Consider the following 27,004-nt stretch of genomic DNA (forward strand, 5'->3'; position numbering starts at 1 on the left):
TACAGTTCTATGGCAAAGGTTTGTTAAGCTAGTGAATCTTGACAAATTGGTGAATGTAATAAAGTGATTGCTTTTTTCCCCTAAATCTCTGCATCTTGAGAAATATTAATGGCGTGGTGCATATCTTTTGTTAATAACAAATACCAATGATTAGGAATGCTATCATATGCTACTTCATAGAGCATTTTTCATGTAGCTAGAATATTGCAATATTATTTGACACAACAGAAGAATTTGAGGTTGACATCTGTCTTATTACTATTCTTTGAATATCAGGTCTAAAATTGCAACATTGCAGTTAACACACATGGATAATGGAATAGATTTGCATTGAGTAACTGTCCCATACTCCAGGGTTTAATTTCAGTTTTTTGGTCATACTGTCAAATTAGTTCATAGGTGTTGATTTGGTGTCTGCTGAATTATTCTGATTTATACAATACTTTCATTCTTTATGGGCTCCAAAATAAAAACTCAACCCTATTGCTACCATCTATTTTGATTTTTTCCCCCATTTCATTATTTTTCCTCTTGTTCCCCCTTTCCCTCCCTCCCTTCACGTTTTCACAGGTGTGGGTAGTGAAGTCATTGGAGCTTCTGGTCTGCGTCTGTTGTTAGGTGTGTAAACTACACACAGTCCCGTTCCCCCTGCGCTGTTTGAAAACTGCTCGCTGTCTTCCATTCTCTTGAATGTAAATGGACTTAACTTTTTGGGGTTTATGCCAATAAAGACCGGTCAAACCCCCTCTCAATATGTCTTTGATTTTCTGTTGTTTTAGAGGAGAAAGCATAAAATTGACTTGACCTTGTCATTTGGCTGTTTTCGTTTTGAGTGGTTTAATTATTGAGTTGCTTTTATTTGTTTATAACTGAGATGAAATATTTGCAGACCACAGAATTGAATTCAAACCTAATGCAACTTTGTTTTGGTCAACAATGTTCACTTCCTACCCATGTGAACAGACAAGGATTCTGTAGTTTGAGTTTCTAGAACTACAGCCACATTGTACACTGCCCTCTAAATGTCACTGAATGCATTTGATTTGTATTGCTTTTCAAAATCCAGATAACTGTAATTTTTCTTCTTTTCAAGCATCCTTGAGCATTTTGTCTCACCTCTTTCTTTCATTTTTCTGTCTGTCTCTTAGTTCTCATCGCTAATGGAAGACTAACAACTCAAATGTTCTGAAAAGTACCATGAGAACAATACCTGCTATATTTTTAAGCAGCTCTGAATATAAATCAGGGTCTTTATGTATGCCCCAGAACTAGGCTCATATTATTATACATGAAGTATTATGTAGTGATGCACATTATATTGGTGGCCGATATATTATTTTCTGTTATTTTCTTAGTTTATTTTTATCGGTCCAATATTGGCATTTTAGCTGATATTACAACTGATAACTTGGCACCTTTTTTGTGCTTGCGCATATGCACCGACACCTGTAAATACACAACGTCTGCTGTGTGGATGTTTTTCACAGTTTCTGCAGAGAAAAGTCTCTGGGATTAAATTTCACAGTGGTGAAACTATTTTAAAATACCAGCGACTCTTAGTATACACACACACACACACACATAGCAGTGTAAGCACACACACGCAACAGGTTAAACGACAGAAAGATACTCTCAACCACCACAGTGCAGGAGCCCTTCTTATATAAAACACATGAAAATACATAGAGTCATTCAGTGTCTGAATTTTTAAATAAACAATATAATAAACAATTACAAACGCTCACTTGGAGCTGCTTTATGCCGCTCTCTCCCTCACTCTCCATAACAAACCTGGTGCTGAACTAATTAGCGCACCGCTATAAACCATTCCTGCGGAGCCAGCAGTAAAACTTTGATAAAAATATAAATGAATTTACAACTAATTACAGAAGTACAGAAATGTACAGATATTGAAGAAACGGCTTGTCCTATGACAACCTATTATAAAAAGAACTTGTTTAGCTTTAATCCAATGTGAATTTGCTTTAATTACAAAATGATAAAATCTTCGGTAATTTATATCGGAACGGCTACTCCAAGGTGCTAATTATCGGTTATTGTTTCAGCCAAAAAAATTCTAAATTGGTGTATCTCTGGTATTATAGTAAATTAAATTATGTCACCATGTATTCACTGTACACCAGCTTCAATAAGATTATGTCTTGGCATGACATGACTTTTCAGACATTTAAGTCTATGTTGGATTTGGTATCTGGGGAAAATAAATTAACTCATGGCCTATAAAGTCATTATATAGATTAGTCCAATGTTAACCTTGATTTTAGTTGCATTTATTGTTAACATATCTGGGGTTTGATATGTTTTTCTAAGAAACTTCAGGTGATTCAGCCCTGAAAGCACCTGAGATCCATCAAGCAACAACAACTGTCCCTGAGAGTGGTGACAAGCAGTTTAAGAAGGCAAGTCCAATCTCTTTCCTTTTGCTTTTTCCGCCGACTCATAAATGTTGCTTAGACTGACTTTGTTGTCCTACTTACAGTCTGGTTAATGATGGCATCTCTCTACTATGATTTGAACCTATCCGCTCATAGCTTATTGTTGCTATATCTGTTTTGTTAATCTTATCATAAATCTAGCCATCTTTGGATTGCTTATAGTTTTCAAAATGTTGACAGTGATGCCCTAATGTGTCCCACTAGAGCATTCCCAATGCGTGAATTTAAACTTCTGATAAGTGCAGAGTTGCTGCTTTTTGATTGCCAAACAAGCGGGCAATCCTGAAATTAAATGGAATATGGTGCATCAAATTTTCTTAAGCAGCATTGATTTCTCTCTGCCATCTTCTTTATGCTGTTTGTCATTTTTTAAGCACAAAGTGATGGTAAGCATTAATAAGCAATTGACGATATGCTTGTTACGTCCGTCTTCTCTTTTTGCAACTTAGTTTGCATTCTTAACTGTGTTTCACCTCATTCACTGTGCATATGTTTGTCCTCATGAAGACTCCATGTGAAATGTGCTATTTGTCCTGTCATTTCCTGTTGTAGAATGTTATCCTTTTGCTTCACATACGCTATCACATACACTGCACATGGGGCAAGTTGATGCTCTCCTACCCAAAAGGATGTTTTTATAGTGTTTTTGTATACAGCAGTTTTAAACACATTATTGCCTTTTAATAATCTTTTTCTATAATGATTATTAATTACATGGTAGCCTCATAAACCCAAAAAGCCCAGTACTAGACCAAAAAAAAATCATCTTTCTGTCAGTTGCTCGATTGATTGATTGATTGATCTGGACAGACATATTGGGATGACAACTAATAATTGAATTCTGGTGTTTGTTTTATTCCCGATGCCACAGATGTAGAAAAATCAAGCACATAACCATGCATTCTGCTTTTAAAAATATTTGTGAAAAATGGGTCACCCTAAAGTCCTCACTGAATTTCAACTGTGGTACTGTAATAAGATGCCAGTCTGACAACAAAGTCCATGAAATGTTTCCTGTCCTACATATTCCATCATCAACAACCACAGCGACTCAAACCATGTAATGTTACAGAGCGGAGTTGTCAAGTGCTGATATGAACAGTGCCTAAAAGTTGCCACACCATTTTATAAGTTTAAATGTTAATAAAAGCTGTGGGTTTAGTAGCAAAACACATGCCTTATGACCTGGAATAATAATTGATATTTCCTGTAGCATGCAAGTAATTCAGCAGCTCTTTCTGAGCACCATTGGGCAGAAGCTTTACTTTCCTCAGCTTCAGCTGGCTTTGTGTGTCCTGCTGCATAATCAGTCACTCTTAGATTTGCTCCCACCAAAAAGTATTTTTAAATATTTAGCGCTAACTTGAGTGCTTATGAAAAACTCTCTCTCTTTTTTTATATACTTATTAAGATCAGTGTTACAGTAGCTGGTTGAAAATAACGGTTTGAATGCACGGAATAAAACTTTTAATAATTGTAGTAGATATTAAGAGCCTTTGCAATCTGTACTTACAGTGGACTCCATCTAGAATGTTCTGCCCATAATTAACAAGTTGACTGACCGCTGTCTCCCCGTCTCTCTTACTGTGCCGTCCCTCAGCAGGGGCTTCTTGCCGAACTCATTCTTATTCAGCAGCAGATCCAGCAGCACGAAGAGGAAGTTCGACGGGCGGCGGTTGCTAATGCACCACCCCCTCCGTCCCAACCCCATTCCACCCAGGCCCCGAACCCCAGCCCCTCGCGCAAGGTGATAGCCCCCCTCCATCACCTCCGTAGCTGCATTTCTCAAACCAGTGCTCAAGCAACTCAAGCTGATCTATATAATCCAACTCAATGTTGAGGGGGAAAAAAGATATTCCCAAACAATGTGTATATATTCTTTGTAAGGTTTTAATTGTATATTATTATTTTATTCTTTCATTAAGCCAAAAAGTTTTGTTATGTTTACCTGTAAATACTGGTGTGAGAAGTGCAGTTTATACAGTATTATATTTATGGACTTGATATATATTAATATATATTGCCTTCTCTTAGATATTGGGACCGAGATACCCACAAATTTTTCAGTCCTCTGGGTTTTTTTTTTTTTTTATAAATTTGCAAAATTGAAGTCATAATTTGGCAATGAAATTAAATGTAGACTTTCCACTTACCCCAGATGAAGTCTGTCAGTGAAGGCATGTTTGGAGTCCAATTTTTACTTTAATCTACTTTAAAATTGGCAGTGGTTTAGGTATGTGTAATTTAAAAAAAAATAATAGTAAATAATAAACTTGGCTATAAATACCTTTTCTTGCTGTGCCTTTTTAAAAATATTCAGTCCTCTATTGTAGCACCCACGTGTAAAATGGGAGATGCTCTTAATACTGTGCTCACTGCTGCTGTAATGCCAGCATCCTGACAGTTAGGAAGGCCTTAGCTCTCCCTCTTTAAAAAACAAATCATTGCCCCATTTCTGTCTTTTTTCCAGCCAGTTTTTAGTAATTGTTATTTATTTTTTTTATTCAACTAACAGGGCATTACATTTCACTGCATGTAGTAGTGTGTCTCCCTGCTGCATGGGATAATGTGCACTTGGCTGTAAGAACCTTAGACATTAACCTACACCTTTAACCAAATACAATCATTATTACATATTCTACAGACAATACATTACCTGCCATCCATGTTGTATGTACATGTATGCACTGTATTTGTCTAAGGTCAGTTTTTCCCTTAACCTCAATCATTCATTGTTTTTTATTGCCCTGATGCCTGTGGTGTGCTGTCTCAATTGAAAAATATTTTGCCGGCGTGGATCTGAGAACGATTCTTTTAATATATTATTGATATTTCGTCCACCTTTTGCAGGGATTATTTCTTTGTCTCTTGTAATGTGTTGATTCAGTCCAGTGAATAATGCTGATTCAAAATGAATGACTAAATTGAATGTGTTTCCTCTCCTTGCATTAACTTGACTTTACTCTATTGATGCCTACTCTCTGTTGATGCTCATTGCATGAGATTTTCTACTGCTTTTGCAATCAATTGATTCTTACAGGGATAGAAAAGGAGGCACAGCAGCTGGCCAATCATTCAATCATTGTCACATTTTCTGTAAAACTGTTTCTTTGTGTCTGTAGTCATCAGATAAAGAAAAAGTTGACCAGCTTCAAGAGGAGCTCCTTCGTACTCAGGTGTGTGTTTATTTGTGCGTGTGTTAATTATGAATTTATGTTATAAAATCGACCACATCTGTAAATTTAAAGTCTTTGTTCACTGGTTTAATAAATCCATTATCTTTAACATTGAAATAATGTATCTCTTAGCTTAAGTATCAGCGGATGCTGGAACGACTGGAGAAGGAGAATAAGGAACTGAGGAAAGTGGTGCTGCAAAAAGATGACAAAGGAATTCATCAGAGAAAAGTCAAGGTTAGTGCACATAGTTACTGGTAGCTATCTCTGAACAGACCGATTTGGTGTGCTGTTCACTGTATTGTCATAATAAATGACTTGAGGTTTTGATTCCTGTGCAGAAATCTTTGATTGACCTGTACTCTGAGGTCCTGGACATACTCTCTGATTATGACTCCAACTACAATACACAAGATCACCTGCCAAGGGTAAGTTCTTCTCTCATATTTCCCCAACACAATGGAAACAAATACCTCTTGCAAGAACACATAATAAGTAAATATTTGCAACTCTAAATGCCACTCTTTCTTAAGCTTGTACTCTATTGTACCCTGTCTCATAGGTGGTTGTTGTAGGAGATCAGAGTGCAGGAAAGACTAGTGTGTTGGAGATGATTGCCCAGGCTAGGATCTTCCCTCGTGGCTCAGGAGAAATGATGACCCGTTCTCCTGTCAAGGTGAGCAAAAAGAACTTAAAAAGGACTGCAGGGCTTAATTAGAAGACTTATTTTTTCTTACAGTTATTTCAATGAAAATTTCAATGAAAGGGTCTATGTCCTTCGTTTTCCAAACTCCAAAAATTCTTTAGAAATAAACATGCTGTGTTTTCTAATGTTCTGATAATCTAACTTATGTTACAGGGAGGCGGTTGGGGGGGACAAATGTTTCTGTGATAGGCAGATACACCATAACATTAAGACCGGCAGAGACAGAAGTGCTGCTGGCATTTTTAAAGCTGTCTTTATCACTGCTGGTCTGCAAATAATCCACCCACCAAAAATATCCATCCTCTGGGCAACATCCTTTGTCCACTGATGGGCTAGAGGATGACCAACACAAACTGTGCAGCAATAGATGGTTATCTCTGATTTTACTTCTCCAAAGTGGACCATCATGGTAGGTGTGTCTAACAGAGTGGACACTGAGTAGTCACAGTGTTTAAAAACTCCAGAGGCATTACTGTGTCTGATCCCAAACAACAAACATTAACACAACACCACCACTCCATTCTCACGGAAGCACTGAGAACGGTCCACCACCCAAATCATACCTGCTCTGTGGGGATCCTGTGGGGGTCCTGGCCGTTGAAGAACAGACTGAAAGGGAAAATAATGTATACAGACTAACAACTGCCCTATAGTTTGTAATTATAAAACTGTGGAACAATGGAACAGTGAGTATAGAAATAATGATGATAAAGGTGGTCATGATGTAATAGTCTTTATTTAATCATTTTAGTTTTTAATGTGAAAACAATTCATTTAATATTTGCTAGTTTCATATATGGCATGGAAATGTAGAGTAAGATTTTGGAAATTGTCAAAATTTATATACTTCATCAAACTTGTAATTTGAATAAGTGAGGAAAAAATGTATGACAGAATATTAGTCCTTTTCTAAATTTCTTTAAAGCCTTTCATTAAAATATTTGGTTTTCTCTAGGTAACGCTGAGTGAAGGCCCTCATCATGTGGCCATGTTTAAAGACAGCACCCGTGAGTTTGACTTGGGAAAAGAAGACGATGTAAGTTTTTTGTAATATTGGTGTAATATTACAAAATAAGCTTGTAATATTGGAAGTGTTATGAGCCTGTGGATTTTGTCTAATTATCTCATCCTGAGACAAGAAACTAAAGATGAATCATATGTCTCTCCTTCAGCTGGCAGCACTAAGGTATGAGATTGAACTTAGGATGAGAAAGAGTGTAAAGGAAGGCCACACAGTCAGCCCTGAGGTAAGCCTATATTTTGCTCTTACACATACAACACCCCGCTCACAGACAATTCCTGATTTTTGTATTAATTTAAGCATTGTTTTATTTCCTTTTTTTATTTTAGACTATCTCTTTAAGTGTGAAAGGCCCAGGCATCCAGAGAATGGTTCTGGTGGACCTGCCAGGAGTAATAAGTGTGAGTTTTTATAATTTAATTTATTTCCACTTTAAATTGAAATAGATGGGTCATGTAAAACACTGAAACCCTGTAGCCCACGCTAAGGGGGAGTTGAACTGGGGTCTGTCTCCAACTGTGTGAGACCATGACAGACTCAGTGAGCCAACATTTGATAAAGATGAGGGATGCTTTATGATTGCCGTCATTTCTAAAATATAATTTCCAAAATTAGGAGGTTCAAAATTGGGTTTCTTACCTTTTAGACCACCACATCAAGAAATTTTACAAATGAAACAAGAAATCTGCTTGTGTTTTCAGACAAATGGACTTACTGCTCCAGACTATTTCTCTATGTACAAGGCTGAATTGGAAATTAAAAATGGTTTCCTGGATTTAAAACATTGTTTTTCAACACTTCTGTATGTTCCAGACTGTGACAAGTGGCATGGCTTCAGACACTAAGGAGACCATTTTCAGCATCAGTAAAGCATACATGCAAAATCCAAATGCTATTATCCTATGTATTCAGGGTAAGCGATAAATGCCAACTACACATTCATGACATTCAGGAAATTGTGTCTTTCAACCCTCATGAACCTCTTATGTTTTGTTTCCTTCAGATGGCTCAGTGGATGCAGAGCGCAGTATAGTGACTGATCTTGTCAGCCAAATGGACCCTCAGGGAAAAAGGACCATTTTTGTTCTGACCAAAGTGGACCTAGCAGAGAAAAACCTGGCTAGTCCAAGCAGAGTGTGTAATTTAATGTGTGATACAAATTTGTTTGACTACTTGAATATATTTAGGCATGTTATGCACACATGTTTCCGCTAGGTGGGGCTGTTTCGCTACTTTAGAAGTTTAAGTTCAAAACTTGAAGTTATTGTTGACAACTGCTTTTAAATTCATACACACTACGATAAAAGTATTTCTTTCAAAAGGTTTCAGAATTTCTCTTTGTTTATATTGTGTAGATCCAGCAGATAATAGAGGGCAAGCTATTCCCTATGAGGGCTTTGGGCTACTTTGCTGTAGTGACTGGCAAAGGTAAAGTACTTTAACCTAAAATTAAGGGAATCATTTCTAGAAATACAGATGAACTGTGCCTTCAGAAACACCTTATTTCTTTCCCTAGGAAGCAGCAGTGAAAGCATAGAATCCATCAAAGATTATGAAGAGGATTTCTTTCAGAACTCTAGATTGCTAAGGTCAGCCTGCCTTAATTGTGTGATTTGTCTGCTTCCTGACTAGCTAATTGTTACAGTGTGATTGAGACTAAGTGTGGTGTATTTGCCTGTGTGCAGAGAAGGCATGCTGAAGGCTCATCAGGTAACTACAAAGAACCTGAGTCTTGCTGTTTCTGATTGTTTCTGGAAGATGGTACGGGAATCAGTGGAGCAGCAAGCAGATGCATTCAAAGGTAAAGAAATTACTCAGCTGTCAGTTTTATGTCCCACAGCTTTTTCTCTGGGTATTGTATTTCAAATCATATTTGAAGTTAAACTGCTACACTAAGTCTCATGAGAACAAGTTGCCTTATCACTTCACTTTCGCATGTGATATTTTATTGTATTTATTTAATTTTGTTCCCTGAAATCTTTTAATGACATCATTTGAACTGTTTTTTTTTTAATGGCATGTGTCATGCAAAAATAAATGAGGTGTTTTTCAGTTATAAACATATATGGGCCACGTAGACAGAGGAGTGGAGAATGTATTTGAGACTAAAAATGTTTACATACTACTCTCAATTAAAAAAAATGTTCTGGGCCATTTAATGTGACGGATTTTGTGGGGTATGTTGAGATGCCACATTCATCCACACTCGAGAAGCCTAGTTGTGAAATCTTTATTAAAATACAGAACAACAGCAAAGCAGCCACTTGCCTGTTAAGCCAGGCTTAACATCAGAGCCTTTCAGCCACATTGGCTGTGGTTTCACTCACAGTTTACTTCAACTCTGTTCCCCCAGAGCAAGCCAGACCCATTCTAGTACACAGCACAAGCTCCTACCCACCAATTACCTGGCCACTCCCGTTAACGGCGTGCTGCTAGATTTATTGCTTGATGTGGGATGCTTCTCGACCCTTTGTGTGGGCAATCGATTGCAGCCTCTGCGCTGGGGGCCAGTCCGATAACCGGGGCAATTAGCGTCATCTTCATTGTGTGGCTGAGACAGCTGGCCCGTGTGTTGTGGGGATAGAGGGCCCCCAGGGGCCACTGGGACGCTGATACAGAGCACGCCCAGTTCCAGGTGCATTGATCATGGCTGTAGTACTAGATCTTGTGGCCCTCAGGGAAGCGATAGTATAGAGTGCGTGCTTAGGGAGAAAGTTTTTGATGTAGTTTCTGCTTGCCCTGATGAATTTGGATGCCCGTTCGGTTTTTCCTCTAGTAAATAAAGGGCATACAGCTAACTGTGTTTCATTTTTTTTTATTATTATTATTTTGGCTTAAGAAATGGTTTGGATTAAATCAGTCATACAAGTGTATTGCCAGTACCAAACTGTCGGTTTTAAAAGTATAACTGTACAGTAGTGGGAAAAATAAATTAATATAAGTTAAAATAGCATTTACTGGGGAGTTTAAAACAATGTAAATTTAAGCTTATATTTTCAAATGATGTCCCTAAAAATGGACATAGAAGATTTTGTCTTGGCAGTGAGAGTATAAAAATCAATTGTTGCTATAATACATGAAAATTACAGCACTATTGTTGGAAACAAATTTTGATTTCAAGACATGTTTTGACGTATCCTTACATTTCATTTCTTCTACTCACTGAACAGCATCTCGTTTCAACCTGGAGACTGAGTGGAAGAATAATTATCCGCGGTTAAGAGAGCTAGACAGGGTAAGAAGAAGAGCATGATACGTTAAATGTAATTAAGGTCTGGGCTGTGTCAATCATGCTCCAGAGAAGGAACAGTCTTAGCATTTCTCCTTTCACATTAAACTAGTTTAGCTAAATATGTTGTTAAGTATAATTGATTTTCAAGCCAGACAGAGTTTAGATTGATAGAAAATGTGATCTGATATTCTGTTGTACAGAATGAGCTCTATGAGAAGGCAAAGAATGAGATCTTGGATGAAGTAATCAGCCTGAGCCAGGTTACACCAAAACATTGGCAAGTACATTCTCTTTTTCTGTTCATAATATAAACAATACCCTCTTTTTAAAAATACAAAGTACGCACCTATGTGTCTGTCTTAATCTGAGCTTTTAAACAAACTTAAACATAAAGTATAGTGCACTTTAGCTTGTGTTTCATATTGTTGCCTCAGAAATGACCCAGCCCTCCATGCTTTTACCTGGGGATTCTCTCAACCTGCAGTCAGAATGTGTAGCTGCTAGCACTGTGTGGAGTTTTGAACTTAAAGCCCTTAGGAGCATAGAGAATGGAATAGATCAGATGTTTGCAGAGTGCCCCAGTGAGCTCCATCAGCTTCTCAGATCAATGCTATGATGAATAGCCAGAGGGTGGCTTCTCTGTGCCGCTCTCGTTGGCGGTATTGGAGATGTGTATTGATATGCCATGGTCGAACAAAGAAAACAGGAAGCTATGAAATATGAGCAGTCTTTTATGATAAACGAGCCAGGTCATCAGCTGCGGAATCCTCAGTTTCTTGTCTCATTGTCAAAACATTCACAGTCAAGTATGCTTGAGATGTATGATTTATATGATAAATATTTGCTATACAGACCCGTTCAGTTTAGTGAAAATGCTTGTCATTCATGAATGTCAGCATGAATATTTGAACTAATGAACTACTATTTATTTTGAGGGGCTGTATCATATCCAGAAAATTAGAATTTAAAATCTTTGTCTTGTGGATAAATCAGGGAGTCCATCTTACAAAAGAAGTTGTGGGAAAGAGTGTCTACGCATGTCATTGAGAACATCTATCTGCCTGCTGCTCAGACAATGAACTCTGGCACCTTCAACACCACGGTAGATATTAAGCTCAAGCAGTGGACCGACAAGCAGCTCCCGCACAAAGCACTGGAGGTATTCTGATTTTGTATATCAGCTTTTGTTACTAAACATACAGGTATTTGTAAGTGTATATTGAAAAATATTCTTTGAGATATAGAGTAGAAAATAAACTCACTTTTCTGTAAAAGTGTTAGAAGCTTTGTTATATATGTTGTAGAAAGTGTAAGCGCACAACTTGATTATTTGAGAATGTTTTAGAAGTTGTGAATTATTAAATAGCATGCAAATGGACTCATCTGTCATGGCTCATTCTCATCAAGTTCCATGTCTGAATTTTTTTCATATTATTAAATGAAATATTTTTCCCAGTAAAAATATTCAATCCCATTAAATTTTCTTTTTTTCCTTTTCAGGTTGCCTGGGAAACATTGCAGGAAGAGTTTGCTCGTTTCATGGCAGAGTACAAAGGGAAAGATCAGGATGATATCTTTGACAAACTTAAAGAAGCTGTTAAAGATGAGAGCATTAAGCGTCATAAGTGGAATGAGATGGCCATGGACAGCTTGGTAAGGGGTTGATTTAGTGCTGGGGCGATATGAGCTGAAGTCAATATCACGATGAGTTTTACATTGTAATATGGTTACGATTAATGAACGATTATTTTGTTTTTGTGTTTTTGACCCTCATAGTTGATGAGGCTTGTACTGTAAATGTGCTCTAGTTTAAAATATGGGATATTTTTTCTAATGTTGCTGGGAGCTGGTTTTTTGAGCACTGTGTATGTTTGATGTGTGATTGTGCTTTGGTCGCTGAAACAGTTTTTTTCCTCAGTGTTTACATTTGACTTTTTTGTTAAGTGTCGTCCTAATTATAGTCAAAACACAGCACGTCCAAATCACAGACGCTGTGTTTTACTTTGGTACTAACTCCTCGAGTTGCTTGGTCAGCCTCTGCCTGTAGGTTCTCCTCCATGTTGCTTCCATGTGGCAGATAGGGATAGAATCATGTGACTACAGCTTGGTAGCATGGTTTTAAAGGCACAGTACATGAACACACAGTGGAGACATAACAGAATAAAAACATCGATATAATCGATATAGACATGATTATGTAGATTACAAGTTCTGAATGTCGATTTAGATTCATTTTCCATTAATTGTCTATTTGTTTATCCGTTGCTATTGGGTGTTCTTTTCTTTGTTAAATATTTTAAGTGATAAAGTGAACTAATATATTTATTATATATTCATCTCATAAACTTTTGCAGTATAGCCAAACATATAATTAAAATATTTCAAGACATTCTGATTGATGGGTTGGAAAAGGAAAAAAGAAAGTAGTGACAAATATAAAAATACTGTTTAAATTATGAAATCAGTGGTTTTCTTTATTTTAGTGTTTCATACACTAAACATTATTAGTTTTTGTGGGTTTATTCTGTACTGAAAATATCTATAATCAGCATTGTGTATTTTGTGTTTACAGGTAAATTTATTATGATGAATATGGTCTTAGTGACTGTCGACTTTTACGTTAGATGGGGATTTCCTGTGATGTTAATATTGTCAAAACAGGCTAAAAGAATATCTCATTAACTCTCAGCTTTGTCTTTGCTGCAGCGAGTGATCCAGCACAATGCACTTGAGGACCGTTCCATCACAGACAAACCTCAGTGGGATGCTGCTATCCAGTTCATGGAAGAGACACTGCAGTCTCGTCTTAAAGACAGTGCGTTCAACACTTTCCAGTTTGCTCTATTAGCCACATTTTTTTCTATTTCTCTGTCTTTTTGTCTCACTGGTACTTATGTTTTGTTAACTTCTATCCCAATGTCTTGTCTTAGCTGATGCAGTAATAGCAGATATGGTCGGGCCTGACTGGAAGCAAAGATGGATGAACTGGAAAAATCGCACACCAGAACAGGTGAGAAAATGTTCTCCAGCTATCAGTGACTGAGTAGATTTCGTTTTTATTGTAAAACATTTATTAATATTAAGAATTCTCACAGCACATCCGCAATGAAACCAAAAATGAGCTGGAGCGTCTGCTCAAGATACACGAGGACCATACTGCTTATCTGGCTAACGATGAGGTCACTACAGTCCGCAAGAATTTGGAAGCCCGAGGTGTTGAGGTGGACCCTGTGCTGGTGAGTTCTGTTCACCAAGCAATGCACAGTGTACTGTACAAACTTAATACATTTTGTCATTTGTCTTCTATATACATTTTTAATTTAGTATTATATCAGATATACTTTTTGCTTAATGTTGTTCTTCATTACTGTTGTATATTTTACGAGTTATTTAGACCTAGTATATATATATATAACTTAAATAGTACATCAATGGCAATTTTAGCTCAATATTTTTCATTACTTTGCTGTTGCAGATCAAGGACACATGGCACCAACTCTATCGCCGTCACTTTCTACAGAAGGCTTTGTTCCACTGTAATCTTTGCCGACGAGGCTTTTATTATTATCAGAGACACTTTGTGGACTCAGAGGTGAATATGAATGCTATGTGCTGCACATCTGTTACTTAGAATGTAAACAATTTCAGTTACAAGAAATTCAGAAATGGAAAAGGCCAGAATTTTTAAAAAACAATTGCTGACATGAAATGTAAGAACTTTTTTCCCCCTGTCTCTTCTAGCTTGAGTGCAATGATGTGGTTTTGTTCTGGAGGATCCAGAGGATGTTGGGCATCACAGCCAACACTCTCCGGCAGCAGCTCACCAATACTGAGGGTATGTGTAAGGAACTGACTCTAAACTATAACCTGCCTTTAATGGAGGCTGGAGCTGAAGACATGATGTGTTTAGTACTGGCTTGTGCCAATCTAAAATTAGGTCTTTTGTTTTCCATATGATGATTCATAACAGCTTCACAATCTCTGGTATCCTTTTGCTGTCTTCTCAGTGCGGCGCTTGGAGAAGAATGTGAAAGAAGTGCTGGAAGATTTTGGTGAGGACAATGAGAAGAAAATGCAGCTAATCACGGGCAGGAGGGTTCAACTGGCTGAAGACCTCAGTAAGTGCTTTGCAGCATTTTACATATTTCTTCATGCTTGTGCACAGAAGTCACTTTTCAGAATTTTTCCCTTCTTCCAAAAAGAAATATTCAATTCTAGAACAACAGTCTGTGTTTGTTAGTCTTCATTGCTGCTTCCAAAACCTTCTTTACATGTGTGCTAATGGTGTGCCACTAGAGGGCAGTGATGCTCTGAAAAATATATTTGAAGTCATTTGCCGTAGACGCCAGATTACACTGATGGTTGGTGTTGAGTTTCATGTTCAGATTTGACAAAACATGCATCTACACCGATTTACTGATCAGAAATGTATTTAAATAGAAATGTATTTCAAAGTTTAAACACAGAAATACAGATAGTGTGTTTTCTTTATGTAACTAAACACAAATTCAAATACAAAAGTAGAAAACATGGCAAATTTCTACAAATTATAGGGCACAATTCATTTGAAATACTGAAAAAACAAAATGTAATGTAGTGAATAACATTTGCACAGAATTTGTACCAAAGTTATTTTCTTTACTTTTTTTTGGGCTGTTTTTTAAGGTAAAAGTTGTATTTTTTACAGCTTCATTTTCATTCTCTCTTTTTTTTAATGTTCTTTCCTCTGTTGAGGTTTGAGTCCTTAATATCAATTCAGAGAAAGTGAGTTTGAAGGAGGAGTTCCACCCTGGCTATACCCTGCCTGCCACCTGTCATGTCCATATCCATGGTTACTGTTATACTGCTTGTTGATTAGAGTAGCTATTTACAGAGGTGATGCGGACATGCCCAGACTTGAGGACTTGGAACATACGTGCCCATGTGTCATTACCATTAAAAAGCAGGTATCCATGCTGCTGCCCAATATAGTGTATGCACACAGACTGTAAAGACGCAGAGAAAACAGCAGCGTCTCCGCACGCTCTTGTGTTTGGATCATAAGAGAGTGAGACGCTCTCTTTTCAGTGATAAATTACAAGGCTGCTGGAAACTGGCCCATTGTTTAAAGATCTCTCCAAGCATGCAGAGGAAATAGACCTTGCTGTTTTACTGGGGAAGTGTACTCTTTAACAGGCAAGTTAGCCAAGTAACACTACAATGGCCAGGTCAGGGCTTTCGAGTAGAAGATGCAGCAGAGGAACAAAGCTGGTCTGCTTCTTATTTGAGGCATTTACTGCTGGCTCAGGCATTCAGGCTGTTTACCTGGCAAAACAATGCTTGCTCTTTACTATCAGTTATAGACAGGCCTGCACCTATGCTTTGTTCATCAGTTAAGTGTTCAAGAGTATTATCAGTCATTTAAAACCAGTTTTGTTGCAGGTAATTGTGTAAAACCATTTGGACATGTTAGAAATGTGTGACTAGAAATATATAAAACAAAATTAAACATTTTTCTTTTCATATAGAATAAAATATACTGTCTATGCTGATTGAGAAAGCTCTCTAGCATTCAGCATAAATATTTATGAAATAAATATGTAGTATACGTCATGTTGCAACTATATCAATCAGATCTTTAATGATGTACATTTTAAAATGTCTCATTTTTAACTGCAACTGTTAAACAAGGTACTGGCTGTTCAGAAATCTTGTTCTTTTTTTTATTCTGGGGTGGCTTAGTGGCTTGTGTGAAATCCATTGGATACTGTTGTTTGAAAGCAAAAAAAAAAAAGTACCAGTGGAAACAATTCCCTGGGCAAACAAAGATGTGTTGGCCAACACAGTGGCCCACCTGTACGGTCCTGCAGTGAGAGTCGGTTATTGGATGCAGCTGAATTCAAACCCACAGGATGTTGGCCGGTGCTGCCACCATGGGCACATCCATTGGTCATTGTGCATCTCTTTCCTTGTACTGGTCCCCTTTGCTGCTCGGCAGTGGGTAAAGCTTAGAGTGGATTCTTGTGCTTTAAGCCGTGACGTTGCCCAGCGGACAGTCAACACTTAAGAGAAAGCACCAGGCTGACCTCCCAAGTAGTGGCCGATATGCTAATAGAGACATGCTGGGGCATGTGCTTGTTTAACACTCCCCTTGTAGTTGCTAACACACAAGGCACACTCACCTACTTTATCCTGTTTGGAGAAGAGTAAGGATCACTGGCTCCTAATGACCAGTGCTAATGGTTTTAGAAAAGGCTAGGTTTTGTTTTCAGTGTGGGCCCTGATGAATGCTTCAGTTCACCGTTCAGCAGAAGTTGTGTCATTGTGCTTTATGCACAAACATACAGTTTGTGTCATTTGGTTTATAGGATGTAGGATTTATAGATCCACTAAATGTAGGCATAGTCTTGTGTATGAAGAAACACATGTGTGTGTGTCTCAGGCCTTCAGCAGAATAATTTATAGTAAGTCAGGGCATCTCTTGGTCCAGGTGTTTTTTTTTTCCTTTCTTCCTGGCTGACTTTATTTCTGTGGGATCCTGAGGGCATCAGAGCTGAAAATAAGTTTGGAGTTTGGAAAACTGCCTGGCTTCCACTGGTGCTCTCTTCCGAAAGCAGAGAGGAATTTCTTGGGCCTGCCTGGCCTTGCTGCCTTTCCTGCACAAGGTGGCATCATGTTCCATGGCTTTCTGTGCTTTTGATGTTGGGCTGGTGAAATAAAGTTGAACTGATCTGTCTTCCTCTTAGGGTTCAGACCCTCCACATTCTCTCTCTAACCACACTTCATTAAACAGCATTACAACCAGAGGTAGAAAACAAAGATTAGGCAGCCACTAAGTATTACATATATACAACCTATTTAACAATTAATCAACTCATCAAAGATTATGCATTGTTTGTAGTTGGTCAGTATCATATTGTTTTTAAATGTACTATTGCAAAGAATACAAAACACTTGAGTTTGAAAAGAAAATCCATCCATCCATCCATTATCTGTAACCGCTTATCCAATTTTGGGTCGCGGGGGGTCCAGAGCCTACCTGGAATCATTGGGCGCAAGGCGGGAATACACCCTGGAGGGGACGCCAGTCCTTCACAGGGCAACACACACACACACACATTCACTCACACACTCACACCTACGGACACTTTGGAGTCGCCAATCCACCTACCAACGTGTGTTTTTTGGACTGTGGGAGGAAACCGGAGCACCCGGAGGAAACCCACGCGGACACGGGGAGAACACACCAAAAGAAAAACCAGTATGGCTTTAAAAAGTATTGAATTTCTGAAAATATTTTAGAATGCTGTGAAAAAAGCAAAAAAGGTTCATTGTCATTTACTAATAAGCGCAATAATGGGGAAAAGTGCAATGTATATGTGCTAATGTACTGCAAATTGACTATTATAGGACTACTGTTAGAATCAGTGTCCCTAATTAAGTTAAGGTTGAAGGCATAATATCAGTTAAGATCTCTGCTATATTTTGAGTGTGAAATGTCAGAATAATACTAGAGACAATTACATATTTGAGCTTTTATTTGTTTACCCTTATTCCAGCAGCTCAGACGTTTACATATATGTAGTTAGAATTTGGTGGCATGTTTTTAAATAATTTTACTTGGGTCAAGGTTCTTACAATAAGGAGCTCTAATTTGGCCCGTTCCTCCTTAAAGAACTGGTATAATTGCGTCAGGTTTGTAGGCATCCTTGCTTGCACAGTTTTTCAGGTCGGCCCATACATTTTCTGTGGACTGAGGCCAGGTATTTTTGATGGTCACTCCATAACCTTCACTTTTGATGGCCTGAGTGACTCTCACTTTCGCAAGTTTTTTCCCTCTTCTGGGGCGTCCCCTAGTGTAATTCATTTTTACAGTACTGTACTGAAATCAATGGGAGAGGGGAGAGGGGCTGCTTTAATATGCTCCAGAAAGTAAGATCTTTGTCCCCATGTTGAGTTGCAAACTGTAAACTTGATTTTTTTATGGGGGTTTTGGAGCACGGGATTCTTCCTTGCTGAGGACCAGATTTGTGGAGGTCCACAAATCTTTCTGAGTTTTACCACCCCTTCACCCCACTCACATGATGTCAAGCAAAGAGCCTAGTAGGCCTTGAAGGTAAGGTTTAAAATACTGCCTGAGGTCCACCTCCAGTTAACACTGTTGATGTCAGTCAGGAGCTTCTAAAGCCATTGTTGTGATACGTTGTGTGGAATTTTCCAAGCTTTTAAAATGAACAGTCAGTTTCAAAAATTTAAACTCCTGACGCACTGTAATTTTGTGTATAGTGAATTATGAATAAATTGTCCTGTTTGTTGGAAACATTGATTTTGAAATATATAAAGTAGATATCCTAAACTGTTTTCTAAAAACACGGATTCTGTGGTGGAGATTAATGAGTTTTATTTAAGTGTATGTAAATGTATGACTGCGATTGTACATTGATTGAGAAAGGCAGTTATTGGTGGCCAAAGAGTGAAGAACAGATATTTCTTTAGTGCACGATGACCATCGTATGGAAGATAAGATGATGACTGTGTGTTGTTCAGCTAGTTGTACATGCTTGTTGAGAAATCTACAGTTTCAGTATTTGCTAAAAGAATGGAGAGCAAATCAAGTCAGAATTTGTTGAGATTTTGAGATGTAATGAACTTGCCACTCAAATATCTAGGTTTCATCCAGTTTTCTGGTCCTGTCATGTACTATGTGACTGGCAATTAAGACAAGCTTCTCCCTTATTCCTATTTCAATTTTTTTTTCAAGTCTGCAATCAAGAGGGTTTTTGAGGCCTTAAAGTGGGAGAAGCCCATTACTTGAGTGGCAAAGACTCACTGACTGTCTTGCTCCAGTAGACACAGTTGTGGGGGATGAAACCTGTCTGAAAACGCATAGAGCTCACGAAATTGGGCTGTTTGGGCCGTGTCATGTCTTATCTCACTTCAGACTGAATTGAGAACTCATTTTTAAGTTCTTATATGAGAAAGTAGAAATACACTTTAGTTAGTTTTACTATGAGAATGAGAGTCTGCCACGAGTTGCCCACCCTGCAAGACCTGACAAGAGTAGATTCCTTAATCTAGGAGCGCTGGGGTGGGGTTTGGAAAGTGGGGTCTGAATCTTTCTGGCTTTGGCAATCATCTGTGAGCTGTTGTTACATGCTCCCTGTTCATTTTTTTTTCTCAAGGTGGGCTGGAAAATGTGATGGCCCCCTTCATAAAGTGAAAGATGTATGGACAGGAGTGGACAGCCTGAGGCTGGGCTTAGGGGTCAAGCCCAACACACACACACACACACACACACGCACAAACAAAGTGGGTCATGAAGGCTGCCCTTTCCACAGGTGCAGGGAGCTGTGTGTGTGTCTTGGTGACCCCACTCTCACCTGTCTGCTTGTTTGAAGAGGAGCAGAGGGGGAGGATGGGGCACTTCCCATAACAAAGAGAAAAATTCACCCCTGCGGCTCAGTCTGGTGTTAAGAGCGATTTGCCCTTACTCGCAGGCAGGTAGAGAGCTGCTGTACTTTCACACCAGGGGATTGTGTGGGTGTGCTTGTGTATGTCAGATTCTCATACATTTTCAGCTCAGAAATACCCTGACTTCATAGACATAGAAAAAATATCACTCTAAACTGCATTGTCAGTACCATAATAATAATAATAATATAACATGTAGTTTTTATTTTTTATAAAACCTAAATATTGTAAATAATTTTATATGTAGTGAAATTAAGGGGATTGAATTATTATAACTTTTTAGGTCCTTATATTTCTATTATAATAAGTTGTAATATAGGTAAATTGTATAGTGCTGTTGTTAGGAAACAAAACGCAGGCAACTGTTGTAGCACAAATTACAGTCTCCATCTGGCCATTAGTTAAACCATTAAAAACCCATATCTGTCCATATCTGGAAGTTATTTCCATTAAAAAAAGGAAATCCCCTAATGCTTTAAAATTGGCATAGATATAACTCCGCTCTTTCATTCAATACATTCATATCTGTGACTATGCCATGAGTCCCCTATGTCTGCACTTAACGCTCTGTAGCTTGCCTGCAGATTGAAAGCCCCTCCCTGCATGTCGATGAGATCAGTTTCTTGGGTTTATGACATAGGAAATAATAGATGATTGAATTCTTCTGTTAGAGACTATATCTGGAACAGTGCATTTCCAAAACTGAAATAGCTGTGTAATTGATGCTTTCTAGTTTCAAAATCTCAATTTTAATAACTTCACTTTTACTGGAGGATGAAATAAGAGAAATAAATATACTAATGTGTTCTTATAAAGATTGCAGCAATGTTAATAAGTCATAGAATGTATTTAGTTTGTTTGAAGTATTAATCCTAGCAAGCAGAATAATGCCTTAAGCAAATATGTAAATAAAAGCATGCAGAAGTAAATGTAATTAAACATCTTTTTTTTTCCCCCACACAGCTATTCCCTTGCCATGTTAGCACCTAAATGTGTGTTTACACATAAAACATGAAATATTAAGTGCTATTATAGTGCATATTTTCTGTTTATTTATATTCCCCAAGTTATGTTAAATGCAGCACATTAAGACAAGTTTTATATTTAAATGTGCAAAAGTATTTTGGATACAGGCTTATTTTTGCTTAGATAATTAACAAAACCTGTACGTAGTGCATAGTGAAGCTATGTATGAACCCAGACCTGATTTTGCAGGTAAAACTCTGTAAGTGTGTGTGAATTTGTGGTTGTAGCTGAGCATGCAGGCTGAGTTCAGGCTTGTCACTGTTGCAGGCTGTCTGTGGGTGGGGTGACAGGCAGTGTGTGAGAAAGTGTGTGTGAGAGAGTGTGTGAAGCAGAGGGGGATAGGCGTGCGCCAGAGCAGCTGCATGGCACTGTGCCGTTGGAGTGCTGCCCGTGCTGCTAATATGCAACTGCAGGCCCATCAGGAGGAGCGGGCTTTATGAAAGCTCCTTTAATTCACCTAATAGACTCGATTCAATTATAGAAGCCCACTGCCTACACACTCTCCTTTATTGCAGTTTTTAACTCACACTGAGTCTAGTGACGGTCAAGAATTTGGCTGCTTTTTTTGCTGTTTCCCCCTCGTTCATTTTTTAAATGTTGGAAATTGCTGTGTAAACCAAAACATTGGGCTAATTACCCTTTTTCCAGGTACCTAAGAGTCATAAATCTTGGTCAAGTACTTTTTGTTTAACCCTTAATGAGTTGGGATTGACATGTAAATTCCCACATGTGAAACACACTTCCATAATGCTCTGTATGCTTTTTACAGTGTTTGTTCTAATTGGTCTGTGCTGACTGTTTTGTTTGATGATGTTGGTCAAGTAAAAAAAATTATTCCTGCTTATTAGGTCCAAAATTTGATTCTGATTCTAGAGAATTACCAAGTAAGATGATAGTCATATGATAGGAATATGCCTTAGCAGTAACTCACATTAACAGAGATATAGTCACATTTTTTGTGTTGTTTTTTAAAAAGAAGAACATAATTGGAAACATGGAGTATGGAATATTTTTCATATCTCACAAGTTTCAGATTCGTTATTAGTGAAAACACATATAAACTATGGAAGTTTTCTTTTTCTTTTGGAGATTAGCCTCTAATAACTGCAGTTATTAGTGTTGTTTGTCATACATTACATCATTCTTTCTTAGTGTTGCCCCAAATAATTAAAATACTCAAGTATTTGTATAGGTTATTATTCCCGTTCCGAAGCTCTGTGTTTTTAAGCCACTGACATGTTAAGCCTAAAGTTAATCAGTAAAGGATTTTAGAGCAATTATTGCAAATACAATATTTGGCACAAGTTTGGTCAATTATCTTTATGTCATTATGCGGTCCTAATCAGAGTCCTACCACACTGCTACAGAATCCTTTTCTTTTCATAGACAACTACTAGTTTAATTAAAAGTTCATAGTCTGTGCTTTTGACAGGATTTCTCCGCTTGGTTCAGTAAGCCACAAGTAAGAAATATTGAATGCTATATTTCCAGCGTGGGACCTATAATGGTTATGCTGTAGTTTCCCTCCTCGGGCTGACAAGGTGCTGTCTGGACCTGCTCTTTTCCTAAGTCTCATATCCCCCCTTTCGGCTTTTCATCTATTCTTCATGCTTCCTGAAAAGGTGACAGAGGAAAGATTACTTTCTTTGCTTTGTGTGTCTCCTTCACTTCCTGGTTTTATACCAGTGATATACTGTATGTGCCCCTGAGCGGTGTGTGTACTCAGGGTTTAATTCTGTTTGCGCTAGGCGTTAGGTCTGTACAGAAGCTCCCTCTTTCATGCATTTGCTCTACACACCCCTTCACAGCCTTCGCACTCTCTTCTTTTACCTCTATCTAATCAGCTGCTGCCCTGTGACCCAACTGTATGCTTCTGCTCTGAACGGCTTATCTGAGCCATGGCTATGAGGGCAGTACATTGAATCACCAAGTCGAATACTGTTGACCATGTGTGTCTTATCGACAGGATGTGAAGCTGTCAAAGTAGACACATTTTAGTGCAGTTCAGGTTATTGGTGCATAGCTAAAGGAATGATTTTGTATTTATCAAGGAGAAACCTTTGGGAGATGCCAAGGGGGCCCTGATATGTAAATGTAGATCTGCCAGAGAATTAGGATTGACCACCATTTATAAGGCTACTGATCTATAAAATTAGGTTTTTTTTCTCAGGTCTGTGATCATCTCTGTGTGCCTGTAGGTCACTTTCAGAAACAGCCAGGCCAGAATGCAGAAAGCACCCAAGTTTCTATTAAAATAATGAAGACCCAGATCTAGACTGCCTAATTTGTATTATTCAATGTAAAATTCAAGTCCTGTATTAGTTAGAATATAGTTATTTGTTTGTTTTTATTCTGCAAAAATTGCAAGGTTACAATGAATTTCTTCAGGCCTTTAGTTAGAACAGCTAAACAATATAAAATATTAGGGTTACATTTAGGGTCTGGTTAGTTGAATGAATTATGCATTTATGCCAGGCGTCCACGTCACCCTGTCTCAGAGTGTAACAAACTCCACTGCGTTCCATATGGTTAAACTAACAGAACAAAGATTATTCCTAAACTAATCATCATGTTTTATATACTCAGACCAGAGGAGAACTGCCCAATTCAATATTAATATTGCAGGCATCTGTTAGCTGAAACAGCCTCTTAAAGTCCCTTTTCCTATCTTGTTTGATGTGCCCTGTGTTTCATGAATGGAGACTGAAACTGTGTATTCATATGAAATAAATACACATACAGCTAACTGTAAATACACATACATCTAATTCATGACAAAACTGTATCTGGAGGGGATGATCTCCTCATTCACAAGGGCCTGCAGATGAGATGGCACACTCTGAGATGTCAGGCAGTATTTAATGTGGATCTACCTAAATCTGCCTTTTATCTGTGGTCAGATTTTGGCCATTTCCTCCCTGCTCTCTTCCTCGCCCACTCTCACACTCCCACTGTTAGCTAGGCTCCCACTGGCCCTGATGGGAAAAGCATGTGTCGGACCTGCCCTTTCACTCACACAGAAATGGTTATGCTTCACTCCATCAGCCTGAAAAAAAGACACTTCCGTCTTCACAACAGCTGGAGAAAAAGCCCCCTCCCCCTGCAGGCTACAGACCCAGCTTCACTGTCCCAGTCTGGAGGGAAAGAGATTGAGCCGCCCACTCTCTAACACATCCTCATCATTCTCATCATCTTCATCACCCTGTTTCCTCCATGCATACAAATCTCAAAATGTTCATCCAGCCTGTAAAGAAAACATCTCTCTCTCTCTCTCTCTCTCTCCCCCCCTCCTCTCTCTCTGTATTTCATTGTTGCTAGGGCCTGCTGAGAAACCTGTGCTCACATGTTCAGGGAAAGAAACACTAACTGGTCTTTTGGCCCTCTCTGTGCTCCCATCACTGCCGAGGCCTTTGGGGCCTGTCTGTCCAGAACCACTTGTCAGACTCCCAGAGAGCTGTTCTCACAGTGACTTCTGCACACCATATTATCTATATGTCAGATAGAATGCTATGAGGTAATAGGAAAACCATACATTTCATTTCTCCCAGGGTTAAAGCAGAGCAGTTGTTTCAATCCCTCTTTTTCTGACACACTCAGGATTACAGCTGCTCCTATATCATGTCTTGGTTGGGCAGTTTAAAGAAGAGATCTACAGAGTCTGTTTAGTTAAGCTCAGACATCATTCAAAAGCTTCTTAACATGAGTGAATATATTTCCCAACTAAAAATCCAAAAGGTCAGCAGTTCATAGGTTTGCCCTTGGCCCCCAAGTCATACAAGCCCAAACACAATGGGCTTTTTTAAGCTCACATATTATTTCAGTGTGAATATAGGAGATATGGGACAAATATGTGATTTTTATTCTTTCTAGCATTTTCCTTTTTTTAGTATCAGAAATCGATACATTTTTTTTTTTCCTTTTTTTTTTTGTTCTCCTCACACATTAACCAGTCAGAGGATCCTTCTACCAGGCAGGGTATCATGTTTCCAATTGAGCTCAGGCTAATCCTTGGAAGGCTTGACATGGCATTCTGACTCTTGTTGAGTCATGAAGGAATTTGGCGCTGTTTACTGTTTGGGCAGTAGCTGCTGTATATTGACAAATCGATGGGCGCCAGCTGGGGCTGACACTGTTTGTGGGAGAGTTTGAGATGCTGGAGTTGGAAAGGCTCGGTGTTGGGTGTTTGGCCACCTGTGTGCGCGCGTCTGTGTGTGTGGGGTTGTGTGGGATGGCCATTCAGGGTCAGAGGTGGGGCTTTGACTGACATGTGGTTATTAGAAGACTCCCTCTAGCACACACATCATGCCTTACACATGCACACTCCCTTTTCTACAACATTCTCTGTCTCGTGAAACACATGGGCAGACAGCCCTCTATTGCCCTCCAGGCTGCTTCTTGTCTATTCCAGGCCCTCACTTGCCCCTAGCCTGGCACTCGTTTCTAGTCTGTAATTAAATACTTATTGAAGGCCAGCAGTGGGGGTTAGGTGAGGAGTTCAGCAGAGAGGTGGTCTGTGTACACCTGTGCTGGCATGAGGCTGGCTTGCAGGTTTCTCATGAGGTCTCATGGCTGTCTCCATCACAAGAACTAAGGGGAGTATTAGCAGAGTGTAGTGCAGTTTCTTTGCAGATACCCTTCCAAGCTTATGGTTTTATACTGCTGGTACTCAGTTGAAGAACATTGTTAAAATAGATTTTTTTTGTGGTGGACATACTCATATTTAACCCCTTTGAGACATTACTTAATACATTAGTATTATTCAAATGAAATCATTAATTCATTGTAATGTGCATTTTGTAGTTATGTTCTAATGGTATCATTTGTTATTCTTTCTACATCAATGAGATGTACAATACGGACTATGCACAGTAGCAGTAACTAAGCAGTGACATTTCATCACATTCGTGTAGTATTGAGTGAACGATTCTGTTAGTTTCACTTAAAAATTAGGCTATTTTAAATTTTTAATAAAGTGAAAGCAATTCAACAACATACTAGATTTATGTGGTTTGTAAAAGCTTGAAAAAAACTTAAATATATATGAAATATTAATTATTAACCTTATGCTTAGCATGTACTACAGTGCTATTTCCTCCTCTGTTGAACTCCTGCCTTTCTACAAACAAGCAGGCCTATAGCTCCTCTGTTCCCCATAACCATCTGTTTTAAAGATCTGAGTGTTGATTTGTAGTGCTGCCACTGCTGGGGTGTTGTGCTGCTGACATGCTGTTTTATGTGCCACCTCCATGTCCTCCTCCTGCTGTCTTATAGTTGATGTTATTGTATGGATTTTAAGACAAATCATGTGGCACCAGTGGCCTTTTCTGCTTGTTGCATTAGGGGGTCTATCTCGCAGAGACAGCCAGTCTCCGTTTTCAAAGACTTCTCTTGTCAAACCTCCGTGGTTTCCAAGGTCCCACACAGCTAGACTTTGAAACCCTTCTCACACTTTTCTTGGGAGTGGACCACAGCAAAACATGAGCTATTGAAAAAGCTGTTGCCACATTTTAATTTCTTCACGTTTGATGGTCCCCATTGACTGCCCACCTTGATGGCAAATATTGAGGGAAACCTATTATGGGAGCAGGATTGAGTTTCCTTCAGCTTTCTGTTCCCTTCCCCCCCCCCAGCTCTAAGGTAGTATCCCGTGCCTTGACTATCACTTCTTTCTCTCTTTCTCCTTTTCTCCTTGGCCACACTGTTTCACAGTCTAATTACAGGTCAATTAAAGGCTTTCTCCAGCCTTCTGCCGTGCCCGGCACAGGAGGCTTAAAGCTCAGTAAGAGTGGGAGTGAAAGAGATATCATTTCATGTGGAGATCAAGCAAGAGCCCCTTTGAAAGAAGGGATTGAGGAGGAACCCCTGAAAGAGTGAAAGCCATCCCCCACTTCCCCCTTCTGGAAAAAAGGAAGGGAGGGTGCTTCTGGGATAGGGGCC

General features: G+C 38.7%; 1 protein-coding gene across 1 annotated transcript in view; it reads left to right on the top strand.

The window, feature by feature from the left end:
* Positions 1-27,004, top strand: part of opa1 (OPA1 mitochondrial dynamin like GTPase) — a 35,252-nt gene that overhangs the window by 3,377 nt on the left and 4,871 nt on the right. The window contains exons 5-29 of the mRNA XM_066664918.1: positions 571-618; positions 2,332-2,420; positions 4,057-4,203; positions 5,579-5,632; positions 5,765-5,869; positions 5,974-6,060; positions 6,195-6,308; positions 7,294-7,374; positions 7,511-7,585; positions 7,689-7,760; positions 8,173-8,272; positions 8,363-8,493; positions 8,715-8,787; positions 8,876-8,948; positions 9,045-9,160; positions 10,530-10,594; positions 10,792-10,872; positions 11,589-11,750; positions 12,092-12,244; positions 13,298-13,406; positions 13,522-13,601; positions 13,687-13,827; positions 14,067-14,183; positions 14,333-14,426; positions 14,599-14,709. Coding sequence (XP_066521015.1) covers positions 571-618; positions 2,332-2,420; positions 4,057-4,203; positions 5,579-5,632; positions 5,765-5,869; positions 5,974-6,060; positions 6,195-6,308; positions 7,294-7,374; positions 7,511-7,585; positions 7,689-7,760; positions 8,173-8,272; positions 8,363-8,493; positions 8,715-8,787; positions 8,876-8,948; positions 9,045-9,160; positions 10,530-10,594; positions 10,792-10,872; positions 11,589-11,750; positions 12,092-12,244; positions 13,298-13,406; positions 13,522-13,601; positions 13,687-13,827; positions 14,067-14,183; positions 14,333-14,426; positions 14,599-14,709 — 2,478 coding nt within the window. The remainder of the gene's footprint in view (positions 1-570; positions 619-2,331; positions 2,421-4,056; positions 4,204-5,578; positions 5,633-5,764; positions 5,870-5,973; positions 6,061-6,194; positions 6,309-7,293; positions 7,375-7,510; positions 7,586-7,688; positions 7,761-8,172; positions 8,273-8,362; positions 8,494-8,714; positions 8,788-8,875; positions 8,949-9,044; positions 9,161-10,529; positions 10,595-10,791; positions 10,873-11,588; positions 11,751-12,091; positions 12,245-13,297; positions 13,407-13,521; positions 13,602-13,686; positions 13,828-14,066; positions 14,184-14,332; positions 14,427-14,598; positions 14,710-27,004) is intronic.

Source organism: Hoplias malabaricus, chromosome 3, assembly GCF_029633855.1.
Source record: "Hoplias malabaricus isolate fHopMal1 chromosome 3, fHopMal1.hap1, whole genome shotgun sequence".
Lineage (NCBI taxonomy): Eukaryota > Metazoa > Chordata > Actinopteri > Characiformes > Erythrinidae > Hoplias > Hoplias malabaricus.